We start from the raw sequence: 14,474 nt of genomic DNA, 5'->3' as shown, positions 1-14,474 counted from the left end.
ATTCATCTGAGGCAGCCAGCATGGTGTAAAGCTTCAAGTCTTCTGCCATCCAAGGCTGTGTATAATGATGGGTGCCAACAACTTTCATTCATGCCAAGCTCCCCAAAAGAACTCCATCCTTTGTGGCATAATTGAACTCAAAGAAGAGCATAGGAGCTAAAAGAATAGCAGTGTGGGAAAAAGACAATCTGTGCTACAGCTCGTATTGTTGGAAGAGGAGTAGTTCCCACAACCTCCAAAGTCCTTGACTGTCAGGAATCCCTTTGCTGTTGCCGTTAATGCAATCTTTCATATGGGCACATAGCAGGTTTCCTCTTGGCACTCATTGATCCTTCTGCCTTTCTTGAAACATCTAAGTTTGTTCTTTCTCTTCCCCAGAGGACTTCACTTTGCCTTTCTGAATTGCTCTAAATGCTTTCTATTTTTTGCTTGCAAGGAAACAGCCTGTACATTTTCTTCTTCTAAATCTTGCTGGTCACACTTCAAAAATCTTGCAGTGATGGTTGTTCTCCTAGTTTTCAATATGTTATCATCTCTAGAGAGAACTCAGGCCTAAGTGGCCATGTTGGTAGGAGAAAAGTGATTTCAAAAGTAAAAAGGTGTTGCATCATAGAACTTTATGCTTGGCATCTTCTGTGCCAAAAGAATGGACAAATGAACTCAGCTTCATTGATTTCTTCAGAGATCAGCAAAAAATAAAGAGGAAAGACTTTTGTCAGAAGGCAGCCAGGCTGGATGAATGACATCTGCTGAAAGAACATCACAACTGGCAACTGTAGAGCAAGACACAAGGCAGTATCACTCCTTCTTTGGATTGCTATTTCACATACAAGGAATTCTCCCACTTTCCACAGCAAATGATTGCATCTTCATTATTTGATAGGCTTAGTGCAATAATGCTTCTTCCCTGCTTTCAGAACATGTGAAATGGCAAACGCCTTCCGCAGGGGTCTGAGGCCACTCACTGATGGAAAAAAATATCATTTCCCCCAAAGGACCCTCTTTGTTTATTTAACATCAAAGGGCATGAGCACCTGTACACACCTTCTCCATGAGCTTCTCAGCCTCACTGAGGGAATCTGCAGTTCACTAGTCCAGCCAACAAGTGGTTTCCTCAGGCACTCAACTGCCTAACAGGTGTTCCTAGTCCCATGAAATGGGGCATGAATTCCATGAGCTGCCTAGGCCAGCATGGCAAATTCAAATACATCATCCTCTCCCTTCTGCACGGGTTCTTCATGAGGTGCTTGCTTCCCTATGCTAAACTCTGGGATTTCTGTCCACAAAACTTTCACTTTGTACAATAAGCCCCGAGATGCCCAAGGTACTATCATCCAAATTTGCCTGCTTCATCATAGACACTTGCCTCTTACACAGTAATTACAGTCATTTCAATCATTAGAGAGCTTACCTCCATTACCTACCTTCCTTCACCCACTGCAGTGCATTTTTGGAGTATTATCTCCTATTTTTGGCCTCCCCTCTGCTTTTCAGAACAGGGACCATCTCTTTCTTCCCTTGTAAAAGACTGTCTTGCCTTACTAATCCACAGGAGGTCTCCAAAAAGTCAATGCGCATATAAATAAGGGAGATAAGGTTGATAGAGCCTACTTAGCTTTCCGACCTTTTTCAGTAATGTATTTCACTGAAATTCTATACATACTTCCACATTGTAAGATATAAGATCCTTATAGACAAAAAGCAATAACAGAGAAGAGCAAACAGAGGTCATCAAGGTCTACAAGGAGCTGCGATATTCCAAGAGAGGCAGCAACAGACAAGAGAAGGGGGGGAAGAGGGAGAGAGAGAGAGAGAGGGAAAACAGAGAGACAGAGAGAGGGAAAGAGAGAAAGAAAAAACAGTGGAGTTTAAGGCAACAAATCTGCAAAAAGTACAAAGTTATTTGGGGCAGTAACAACAGTGGCTGACTGAAGAACTGCAGGAGGGTCTTACAAGTTTCAATGTTAAGGATGACAGAGGCTAAGGAAAGGCTTCCACACAACAAATGACAAAATATACATGGTCTGATCATCCTGAAAAAAAACGCACATGAAAAAGAAGGCACTACAGAGATATGTAAAATCACAATGGCAAAGACAGTTTGGGTGCTTATTCTCTCCTACAATGAGAAATGGAGGTAGCAAGAGACAGATATAAACTGCACAAGTACATCAAGGGCTATTAAAGATACAACTTCAGGTGCCCTTTTTGCTTTGATGAATAATAGACTCCACATAATGTTGTTTAAGGAGAAAAATTTAAAAAAAACCCACAACACACATACACAAAATCATATTGCCCAGATGACCCAGGTGGTCAAAGGCTTAAACAATAACTGCAAGAGAGATATATCCAACAGCTCCACTGTCTTACTTCAGCAGGTGCAAGTTCCCATTCCATCTTCATAGCTCTAAGAGGTTTCCTATAAATATCAGCATTATTACTGCCTAAAATCTAAGCCCCAGATTGCTTAAATAGTATTTATTGAACACTGACAAATGACTTTTTATGACAAATTGATAGTTTCCAGTAATTCACAAAAGTTGTCATGCACTACAAAACATTAGCAAAGGAAAAAAATCTGTAATTGGGATTTGCAATTTACATTCAGTTTCTAAGAGATAGGCCATGAAATTCCACATCAGGAGAGTTTATTTTCTAGGACTAATACAGAAACCTCTCAATTCAAAATATAGAGAATACACTAATAAAAGCGCTTATCTTTTGCATTCTTTGAGACATAACATCCCAAAAGCAGCATTCTAGACAAGTCAGTTCATATATTCCTGGTATCTAGGAGGAAATTTACGCTTTCCTAAATACACACACATTATAAATCTCATTAAGACCCTACATTTACCAGAAAAAAAAAAAAAAAAAAAAAAAGCTTAAGTATATTTAAGCATAGAATTCCTTGTGGCAGTCACTGAAGTGAAGCTGAATGTCTTCCAGATCAGATTCAGTATTTCAGGTTTGCTGCATCTTTCTGCGCATTTCTTCTAGTGCTGCTTCTCGTTCTCTTAAGAGCTGCTTAAGTCGTTTTATTTTTTCATCCCTAATTGTTTCATCCAAGTCTGGGGGAGTCAAAGGGAAAGTGTCATCTCTGAAGGAACCTTCAATAGCTGAAACATCATTTTCACAAGACACTAAAATCGGAATACTTGAGTCTGTAATGTCACTATTTTGAGAGCATGGGTCTTGCTCAGACTCCCTTCCCAGGGGAGATAAAACAGAGCCTGTGGAAATACTCTGCTGCACCAGGACTGGTGGAGGTGAAACACTTTCATTAAGTACTACAGAACTGGGGCTACTTTTGTCTGGGTTTGTACTCGTGGTTGATCTGACTGATGTTTTCCTTCTTTTTCCCGTGTCTGACAGTGGTGAGGATTTCAGTTTTCTTTTCTTAGACAAATCCTCTTCCAGATCCACAATTATCTGTACAGCCAAGAAACATACACAAGCCGCTGTTAAAGTAAGCATCGTTCTATGTTACATCACAGTACATTCAACACACAACGCAAGAGTTACTTATTGCAGGCTTTTAGGGTTACTATGTGGAGGCACATTGGAAACAGTTTGAACAAACGCACTTCTACTCTCAGAAACATCTACTGGCAAAAATCCCAGTTTTACGATTTCAAAGCATTCAACTCCTTCCCTAGTCAATAGTCCATTTCTGCCTTCTCTGTGTGCAACTATCTATTGTATTTGCACATATCTAAGTTGATGAGAAGATTCAAAACCTAGAATTCTTCATACATTTCTAAAAAGAACTTTAGCACTAGAGATACTGCACACTATATGACTTCATTCTTGTCTTGTATTTTGTTGTTTAAAATTCAATTTACTTCAAAAACAGGCAATAGATCTGTTCAATGCAGGGCTCTCAACATACAATTATTAAAACTTGAAAAAGCCTTTGACAAGTCAAGACATTCAGAGGAAAATTTAGAGCACTGTGGAGCTGAGCAGAACCACTGTGGCAGGATAAAATCATTTTAATGTACTAAAATTGAAGTTCTTCCATCTATCGATGAAAGCACTCAAGCAACTTCCCAGCTTGAGACCCAGGAAAACCTCGATGACAAAGGATTAAGTCAATGCTCTTCTACTGCACGTGAGGAGATATCAGAAGGGAGCAATCACAGCCTTCAGGCCCCCAGAGGCCTGACGATAAACAAAAGGCAGCATCCTCAGACACTCTCAACTAGCCCTTATGGGCTCAATAACATCTTGCACTGACAGAGGCAAATCTAGATGTGATGAGATCCTAGTGACAGAATGTGTGTGACAGAATGTGTGCCTTAAAAATGAAGTAGTGAGCAGCAACTAGAGAAAACAGGTTGTTGCGAGAAGCAATTTCTCAGTGATGCTCTTCCTTCCGCACTACCCTGGCTTCGTGCTCAGAGACTTGCACACTTCTGACTGAGGGTACTGAAACAGCATTGAAACCACATAGCTCTGAGCTCTGTTGTAGCACACAAGTTCTAAGGACAATTCTCACAGGCACCATAACAATTACTGACTTGTCCGGACGCACCCAGGGGGTGGGAGGGATCAGGATAAATGTGCAGCTCTATTCTGTCTATACAGATGCTATTCTCTACATGTTTTGTAGGACACTTTATTACTGAGAATTTTCAAGATACCTTTTGCTGTTCAACACATTCTTGAGGTTGACTTATTATTTCCAAATCTAATGACGATGAACTGCTAGAATCATTTCTCCTTTTTGAGCTATTACTGGAACACACTCCTTCCGATATCTCACAGGAGGTCTTTAAGGGTATTCTCCTAAGGTATACTCTCTCCTCTTTAGAGAGGCCAAATTTTTTCCTTAATTCCATGTATTGTTTCCAATGTGGCTTCTCTTGGTGTTTGATTTGAATAACCTTTCCTGGTGAATCCATCTTCTCAAACTGGATCTGAAATATATGAACAGTAAGAGTGCCATCAATCTCTGTCTCTTTCTCTGTGTCTCACCAAACATTAGTGAAAAGTTATCATTTTCCAAGAGTAACTTTTAGGTATAAGCCAATTGTGAGAAATTACCTATATATTAGCATAGATTTAACACTGTTCTTAGTTATTTAAACACCAAGTATATCAGAAAACACACAATGAACTAGTAAACCACAAAAGTAAAATACAAAGGGAATCACTTATCCTAAAGCTTCAAAATAACACAGAAAGATGATGAAAGATCAGAGATGGTGTTCTTTAGAGTGTCATCTTCAGACTCGTGAAAAAATATTCGCATTGCAGTTGATAATATTAACACAGCACAATTTGTAATCTAACTTCACTGTAACAAAAAGTATCATTACTCTTCAAGGTCCATCTCACATCAGCATACCCAGCACCCATGCACTTCCAATCTATGGTCCAAAAGGAAAAATAAGCAGAATATAGCTGATACAGTATTTTCACAGATGCTAAAGCAAACGAGAATGCTAATACTGGGCACTACAAAGCACAAAAATAAAAACAAAGTCTATTTCAGCCTTGTTTCAAGTGAGGAACAACAGAAATCACTGAAGTGTCTAAAATGGTCATACATATGCTTAGCTAGCAGGGGTTATTTCTGCCTGGTTAAAAACAAGCAAGCACAAACTGCATTCAGAACCATTCTTCATTTGAAAGCAAACTCGTCCTGGCCTTTTGAGCTACACAAAACCTGTTCTGCAATTCTTCATGGGTACAGAGTTTGCGGGATGTGAAGTCAAGAATTTTCTAGTTATTTTCTAGATTATGATTTTTAAAAAGTATGTAGGCAGAATAAAGGGGAAGTAACTGTCGCCATTAAAAGCTCTCATGAGTTTCTTCTGCCTGACATCAAACCATGGGAAAAGGTGGTGGATCTTTCCCCATCATAGCACAAGAGGAAAGAAATGCAAATCTTTTCTTGGTTTCACTCAGTTACCAGAAACAGAAGCTTAGTGTAACACTACAGTTTGTCTCAGAATGACAAATCCTGCTCTTCCACCTCATTCTCGCTCATTTAGCTGCAAACTGTCTTACATTATTTCATCACACCTACACCACAGTCAACACTTGCTCTGCTGCAAGAATGTGACAACACATTAGTTATCAACAAATTAAATAGCTACCAGAACTCAAATTCCTTACATTTCCATTGGCTACACATTTTTTCCTGGGATGAAAAACAAATATTCAATTTTATTGAATAAAAATCTTCTCATTTTTTTTTCCAAGTAAGAACCACACATTAGACCATCATTTTTGGTGTCATGACACCTGGTTTAGAAGAGCATAATATCTGTTTGATTCGAATACAACCAGGAATGTATGGTAATTGACACATTTTATTGGAAACAGTTACCTTTTGACATTCTTCACCGAAAGCACTCTTTTGTTTAGAGTGAGGTAAAGCAGACGTGGCTGCTTTGGGAGAAGGGCTCTTCTCTTTGTCATTCTGGCATACATTTTTCTGGGTCCCTACTTTGGTAATAGGGGTCACTCCACTTGAAATGCTCTGGGTGATGGGCAAACTCTTATCCTGGTTTACAGTGGAATTCTGCTGATCAGTACTTGGTGTCACCGGAACTGCAGGTGCAGACTTCAAGTCTTTTCTTAAATCAGCTGCTGAAGCAACTTCCGAATTTAGACACATTTTCAGATCTTTCTGAGACAGCACCACTCCTTTGTTTTTTGACAAGACGAGATTCACCACTTTACTGGTTATTTTAGTGACTGCATTAGAATCCATTAGTTTGGACGCCTCCTTTCTAAGTGAAGCATCAGAAGATATCGCTTGTTTGTCAGCTTGGGCTGTCAAAACGTCAGAGCCTCTATTAGTCAACAAATAGACTTTCCCATTATACATGACCAGAGCGTTATCTTTAACAGAGGTGATTTTTCTTTGGCTTCCAGCAGAGCTACTGGAACAAAGCGGTAAAATATTTGAGGAATTGTCTTCTACATTTTTCATATCTGCTAATGTTTTCAGGATCTTGGAAGCCACGTTATTTGATGACTTTACCGGAATAAGGCAAGGCGCTGACGACTGTGAACGCGACTGCACAATCCATTTCACTGGAGCTTGCTGGCACTGCTGACCATCAGATGTCACTGTTTCTGGATGAGAACTACTCGCCTTTTGTGCAGCTGTCATTATTAATGGTTTTGAAACTTCTGTGGCAGGTTTGGGGCAAATGGTTTGCAGACGCTTGGGAAGTACTGTTTTCACTGTGTTCACTGGCGACACGTAAATAACAGTTGGCATGTTCGTACTGTCCGCTCCTCCAGATACATTCGTTGCTGCAGCTGCAAGAATTTTTTGCTGTATCGCAGGTGGCAAAAAAGAAGCTGGAACAGATTTCACTTCTGCATCAGCTGGTATCTGGAGGTGGTGGTCAGAGGGCAATACTGGAGTTTTCACAGACACTGGCAGACTTTTTGTGTTTACCAACATGTATGCAGTGTTACTCTGGTTAGAAGAACTTGTTACAGCAATGTTCTGTAAAGACAGTCTATCCACTGAAACACAACTGCTTTGGACGTTAGCAGCTGATTTTGTAGTCAAACTTTCTTTTTCAGAAGATGCTCTAACACTTTCCTGTTTGTCTATTGTCCTTGTAAGAATAATCTTTCCCGGATTAGCAGACTGAAAAACAGGTATCTTGACAGATGAAGGTGTAGTAGTATTGGGAAGCTGGGTCTTAAAAGTAAGATGAACCGGATTAGAAATATTCGCTTTAGAATTATTTGGCATGGCTGAAGACTGAACTATCGGCACAAAGCTTGCTGAAGATTTAGAAATTGGAAGTAATTTCAGAAGGTTTTTTCCATCTGGTCCCGTCGTCTGAACTACTCGGTACATACAGCCTGCAATGCTTAACAAAACAAAGAAAAGAGGAAAGGAGAAGAAAGATAGTGTAAGTGAACCCAGCACAAATATTTTAATTAAAGCGTATTCCCAATGCTATGTCTTAGAAGCACACTAACTAGTGAAAAATGCTGTATCTAGCCTTCAGGAACTTCACTAGCAAAATATTACACTGATCTGCTTAGTACCATTTTGGAGCTAGTATTTCAAAATATCAGACTATGTGAAAATATATCCAATTACAACATCGCAGAGTAGCAAGGAATTACATCCTTTTCAGATAAAAACACTTTAGAAGATCCAGAAAACACCCTGAATTATTCTCCCCTACTACTTACAGGGACTTTCTGAAATGGAAAATAGTTCTTTACCTCTAGATTTCACAGACAAGTTGTATTTTTTGCTTTTGCATGCTCCTACTTAGCATTAGGAAGTATGAATATTAGAAAAGCTTTAGGAAAACCCCAATTAGATTAGTTGCATAGCAAAGATGGAAGCTGATGTTATTTCAGACATATAAAGAGGAAAAAATTAAGATGTAGAATACATTTACTTTGTGGAATGAGGTATAGGGTGACCAACCCATATGTCTGCACCTCATCTACTCACTCATTTTTAGGCACCTATAGACTACAGAGGTTGCCAACTTCAAAGAGATGACATTAAGAGCAAGTGTCATCAAGGTCCAGGCAGAAGCTCTAAAGAACTTAGAGGGATATAAATCAAGCTCTAGCAAGTAGAGTGCTTCATAAAGCAGGATTACTGGGAATCAGCCTCGGTAAATACAGGTTTTTTTTGCTTCTGAATATTAAAAATTCAAAACAATAAAGAGACAGAACAATTTTGTCAATCCAAAAGTTAATTCTGACCATCCCAAATGCCAAGGTAAGAATGGCAAAAGACCTTTTAAGGTCACAGTGGGATAGAATTTTTCCTGCTTCACGTGAGTTTGCCTTGTTAGGACAAGAGGAAACGGCCTCAAGTTGAAGAAAGGGAGGTTCAGGTTAGATATTAGAAAAAAAATTCTACAAAGAAAGAGTAGTCAAGCATTGGAACAGGCTGCCCAGGGAAGCAGTGGAATCGCCATCCCTGGCAGTACTCAAGAAATGTGTAGATAAGGTGCTCAGGGACATGATTTAACACTCATGGTGTTGAAGGGCTTACGGTTGGACTCGATCTTGAAGGTCTTCTCCAACCACAACAATTCTATGATTCTATGCCTGAATGATGGCATCTTCCCCCAAAACTCCTGGATCCTCAATAGAACAACCTAAGGTCCAAAACACTGCAGCAGTGAGAAGGCAGCTTGAGAGCTGCAAGAACAAAATGGGTTTTTCTCACGAGGAGAGACCCAATTAACTGGAAGTAGATTTCACTGTTTGATATCAGATCCAGAATGATTAAAACGCCAAGCTGCCAGCTCAATTTTCAGTCACCAAAAACATTTTAGCTCTGTCCTATTGCCTTTCGACATCAATAAATGTATTAAGAACCAGGACCGAAGATTATTTCCAAATCTCAGCCCAGATGAAAAAAAAAAAAAATACTGAGATCTGTTTATTCTCGAGATCTGTTTATTCTTTTGAAAAGGCTTTAGACACCCAGAGTTTTCCTTGATGCAACCTTAGAATTAGGTTTTATGTTCAATACTTTGGTACAAAGCCTCATTTCTAGGCATACAGCACGACAAAGCAGATATTTGTGTGATGTATTTGTGTAGTAGGCAGGAAATTCTGCTACTGTATTTTATTTTTAAAAACAATAATGTACTAAAACTGAAAGACACGGGCAATACACCACATCGTTCCTTGTAGAAGCTGCCTCAGAAGGTTTTTGTGGAGTATTTCTTTCAGAAGAAAAAAAAAAAAAAAACACTTGAGAAAAATTAGTACCAAAGTCAATGACTTCATCTGAATATTTCTATGTAAACCAAAAGCTGAAATTAAAAATATTTGAATGTTTGAATATAGTCAAGCAGAAAAGATTCATTTTTGGAGCTCCTTTCAACCTCCTAGTGCTACTGATAATGGAGACTTGGCAAGATCAACACTGAGCTACTGGACAGAACTTTGCTGTATCTTTTTATGATTGAATCTTTGAATGCTTCGTCCATTAACTTCTTCATCTACATTCTCTACCCTTCTTCTCTTGTAGATATAAGAGTCACTTCTCTGAAGGAGAATTCAGATGTAACTTTTCAACAAGGTCTGTAGACGTGAATGGCTGAACATGGACAGTCTCTCTGACTTCCCAACAAACAAGCACTTAGACACCACTCGACTTAGCTAGCAGTTCAACAAGGTATCAAAGGGCAAAAGAAAACTTTCAACAGACTCCATCTGTAACAGCAATGGGATATCTAATTTCTGGGGGAGGAGGAGGAGGAAGAGTGGCAGAGTTTTTTTTCCCCCCTTGCTTCCCAGCTCTTAAAAAGAGAGCAGACACACAAAGAGGGAAAAAAAAAAAAAAAAAAGACAGAGGAGGCATTTATAGAAACATTTTCTAAACAGAAAGCCAGTGTCTGGTGCTTACTCCCACTCTTGTCCTTTTGGCCCTGCATCAGCCCACACTTCCCTTTCAGGGGTACTTTCAAAGCTGTGCTAGAAAAAGAGCTGTGCAAGGATCTTTTGAGCAACCTGCCTTCGGAAGAAACCTCCCCTAAAAATCCAGTTTGCCTGAACTCATTCTACTTTTCATGTCTGCAAAACACAAACATAGATTTTTACTTCTATACTCCATAGACTAAAAAAAGAAAAAAAAAAGTGGGAAATCCAACACTTACAGTTTTCTAGACAATAACATTCTTTTATTTGCAATAAATTCTTTAGCAGGTACTTACAGGATTGTAGAAACACAAAAAGCTAAGATAGGGAATAAGGAAGGAAAGGAAATATTCAGGTGAGACAGATATGGATAAAAAAGACTTCTCGATATCAAACATCCATGAAGCAGGAAAGAATCAATGACAAAGACTTTAGATGCTTATTTCAGATACAGGTTGAGGTTGCTTTGCAAAGAAATAAATGATGCAAAGAAATAAATAGGAATGACATTTCATATATTATCAATATAAAATAAAACATTTTGACTTGTTTGTACATTTCTGAGCAATGAAGAGAAAGAAAAAAAAATCCCCACTCAGCAGGCCATTTCTGCTCTTTAAAGCAGGATGTTTTAAGAATTCCTCAAGAAGAGGGAAAAAAAAATATTCTAATCAGTCTTCCACCTTAGGGGTGTGAGATATTTTAAATGAGAGTGATCTAATTTCCTAAATATATAAAGAGGAAACCTATAAATTGTGCAGAGATTAGCAATACCAATACTGTTAAGGTGGCATAAGAGCAAACAGCTTTTAACCGTAGGTCCCAGTATTTCAGATTATTTAGCAAACCTCTTGCCAAAAACCTGTTTTCTTTCTCATCTTCATCCTCTTTCCCTACTCCCAAAATCAAAGGAAGACAGTTTTATGCCACTTCCTTCCTTCTAATAAGCTCCCCCAAGTGACACTTATCAGCATTGCTCAAGGCTCAAGTACAGGACAAACCTCTGAAGAAAACTTGAGGACAATAAACTCCTGGATGGGAATGGGAAATAGAGCAGTCAAAATTCTGCTTTAATGCCATCGTATTATCTATCACAGAAAGTTAGCTGGTTATTTTATATACGTACACACATATATGTTATTTTGTGGCATTCACAGAGAGACCAACAACTAGATGACTTTTTTCTTGACTACCAAAGGTCCAAGTTACTTTAGCTAAACAGATGACACAACAATATTGATGCCTGCTCAAAAAAAAAAATGGTAGTGGCACTTAGCAACCTACAAAAGCAGAAAGCAGAAGGCTACAGAAATTAAGAACAGATCTTTATTATTTTTTAACAAGTCTGGATAAATAAAAAGAATAGTCTGAGTTTCCTCCAACTGGAATAAAATTCCCATTTTCTTCATTCATACACTCAGCAATTTCAATGTCGCCTGAAGGTGCCACTCTGTGTTGTTTACTGATCTTATCAAAACAAAATTCAAGAGCAGAAATCATCATAACATGAACATTACGTTGCTATTTGTTGCCATATGGGACTATTAAATAATCATTAACAAAAATAGCTTTGGAAAAAACAAAGCAATTCCTCAAATGCATCACAACCACCAAGGCAACCAGGCATATTACTGCAATAGAGATCAAGATCTTGGCTAAAGGAGAGCCATCCAAAACCAGTGAGTGGAGATCCAAACCAAAAAGACAGAAACACTCGTTTAAGTTTCCATTAGACATTAAATCCAAGAGAAGAAATGCTCCCCTTCAGTAATCCCAAGCTGTGTTTCAGTCTGTCTTTACTCCCAACTAACATTTTGGGTCAACATTTACCCACAAACAAAGCAAATGGGGACAATGAAGCCACTGCAAACTCCAGGAAAAAAAAAATCAATTTTATTTATTTTAATGAGGGAAGCTGAATCCCAGAAGTGGCAAACCAACAGCAATTAGACACTGGAAGCATATACCAAGGAACAAAGTAAAATAAATTCCTTGGAGTCCTCATTCATTTTACACGTCCGTACTGCATCCATGCATTAACTGGAAATAATATTACACACAGTGTTATCTGGATTATCCGGCTGCCAGGAGAGAGACCGTGTGCTCTCAAAGACCGGGTCTTCTTTCCGCAATGACATTTTGGCCAGGATGGCACAAGGGGTGGGACTAGACGACGTCGCCACCTCCCGACCACAACCACCACGTAGCTACTTGGCCCTTGTCGAGTTCTCCAGCAGCAGAGGCAGCTGTGGAGACCTCCCGGGAGGCTCCACAACCCACACGAGGCCAAGCCGCTACCCAAGCGGTTCCCCGGGCTGGCGCTGCCAGGTTAAAGCCCGTTCGGGAACGTCTGTGTAGAGGCAGCGACGCCCCAAGCGTTGGGCGGCTTGGGAAATGCTCCGTGTCCTCGGCGGCAGCGGGGCCAGGGCCTTCCCGCGCGCCACAGAGCGAGGCGGGAGGCGCCTCCGGGGCGCCCCCGCGTGGGGCCGCGCGGGCGCGAGGCTCCGCCGGGGCCGGGCGGGGCGGCGCGCGGCGGGGCCGGGCGGCGGGCGCGACGGCGGGGCCGTACCTGGGGGCGTCTCTCCCTGCTTAGCCGGGCTGGGCTCTCCCACGCGCTCCAGCGGGGCGCGCGCGGCCTCCCCGCCGCCCTGCGCCGCCGCCGCCGGCCGCGCTCCCGGGCGGGGCGGGGCAGCACCGGGCCGGCCCGCGCCGCGCCGTGGGCCCGCGGCCCGGTACTCACAACTGCGCGGCGCCGCCCGGCCGCTCCTCTCGGCTCCGCGCGGCCCCCAGCGGGCCGCGGGACATGGCGGGCGCCGCCGCCGCCGGCGCTGCGCTGGGGGGGCCCCGCCGCGAGGGGCGCGAGCGCGAACGGCGAGCGGGGCGGGCGGGGCCGGGCGGCGGCCGCGTCACTTCCGCCTCGCCCCTCTCGCCGCCTCCCCTCCCCCTCCACCCCGCGGGCGCCACCGCTTCCTGGCGCCGCCGCTGCGCGCAGGGGAGCGCCCCGCGCGCGCCGCCAATCGGCGCCCACTTCCGCCCCGGCACTTCCGGTGAGAAGGAGGAGGCGCACGCGGCGCCGCCCGGCGGCGGCTCTAGGTGGCGGGGCGCGCCGTGGCGGCGCTTCCGGCCGCTCCCGGAAGTGGTTGCGGGGCGGGGCGGGAGTGCTTCCTGCGCGGCCGCGCTGGCCCCGGAAGCGGCGCTGCTGCCCCCCAGCGGAGGCCGCGGGCGCGGCCGCCCCCATCGCAGGCCCCGCCCGGGCGGGAGCCCCGGGCCGCGGCCGCCCATCCCCCCCGGCCGCCGCCGCCCCCCCGCGGCCTCCTGCGAACCGCCACCCCGGGGAGTTTTGCCTTTACCGGCCATCGGGCGTCAAAAAGGGAAATCCCAGCAGCCCGTGGGCTTCCCCCGCGCATGCGGGTGAGGAGCTGCCAAAGCCGCTTCCGTCGGTACCGGCAGACGCTTCCGTCTTGGATGGGACCCTCAAGTGCCTGGAACATCTCCCGATCCCGGCGGTGCAGATGCCCCCTTCCAGGCTCGTCATCCTCAGGGCCCTTTGCGGGCAGGGTGAACGCGCAGTGTTCAGGTACGGTCCTGGGTTAATCGAGACGCTCAGGCATGCCCAGGGCTTGGACTCGCTTTGTAGTGAACAGGTAGTGAAATCAGAAGAACCTCGGGTGAGGCAGAGGCCAACGGCTAATTTACAGTCTCGGGATTTAGTCGGGGTTGGAAAATAAACAACAACACCCCCACCTACGGAGCATAGCTCTCCATGATGTGAAATCCCGCCTGTTTCATGGCAACACTAATCCCAGCTTTCCGATGTTGCGTTTGTCTCGTTGGCTGCCAACCAAAGAACTGACAAAATCACCCATGTTGGCAAATAGGGTAGTTGACTTCCTACTATGAAATGAAGATTTAAAAAAAAAATCTTTTTGGGAATTGGTTGACAGCAAGTTAACCATAAGGCAGCAATGTGCCCTCGCGGCCAAGAAGGGCAATGGGCTCCTGGCTGATCAGGAGGAGCGTTGCCAGCCAGCGAGGGAGGGGATCCTGCCCCTCTGCTCAGCTCTGGTGAAGCCACATCTGAA

The 14,474-nt window shown here is 43.1% G+C and overlaps 1 protein-coding gene across 2 annotated transcripts; it reads right to left on the bottom strand.

The window, feature by feature from the left end:
• Positions 1 to 2,466: 2,466 nt before the first annotated feature.
• Positions 2,467 to 13,226, bottom strand: LRIF1 (ligand dependent nuclear receptor interacting factor 1). 2 transcript variants are annotated; one of them, XM_088539806.1, is made up of 4 exons: positions 13,133 to 13,226; positions 6,344 to 7,856; positions 4,650 to 4,925; positions 2,467 to 3,435 (listed from the first exon to the last, which is right to left on the bottom strand). In XM_088539806.1, the coding sequence occupies exons 1-4, from the start codon at positions 13,195 to 13,197 to the stop codon at positions 2,968 to 2,970; spliced, it is 2,322 nt and encodes a 773-aa protein (XP_088395932.1). In that variant the 5' UTR covers positions 13,198 to 13,226; the 3' UTR covers positions 2,467 to 2,967. The 2 variants fall into 2 exon arrangements, with proteins under 2 accessions (XP_088395932.1, XP_088395933.1); XM_088539807.1 differs by lacking the exon at positions 13,133 to 13,226 and adding an exon at positions 12,962 to 13,075.
• Positions 13,227 to 14,474: the final 1,248 nt, after the last annotated feature.

This window comes from Tinamus guttatus, unplaced genomic scaffold (assembly GCF_059628265.1).
Source record: "Tinamus guttatus ecotype Peru unplaced genomic scaffold, ASM5962826v1 Tinamus_guttatus_pri_ptg000049l, whole genome shotgun sequence".
Classification (NCBI taxonomy): Eukaryota; Metazoa; Chordata; class Aves; order Tinamiformes; family Tinamidae; genus Tinamus; species Tinamus guttatus.
The sequence above is the reverse complement of the archived record's forward strand: the minus strand, read 5'-3'. Positions and strand labels throughout refer to the sequence as shown.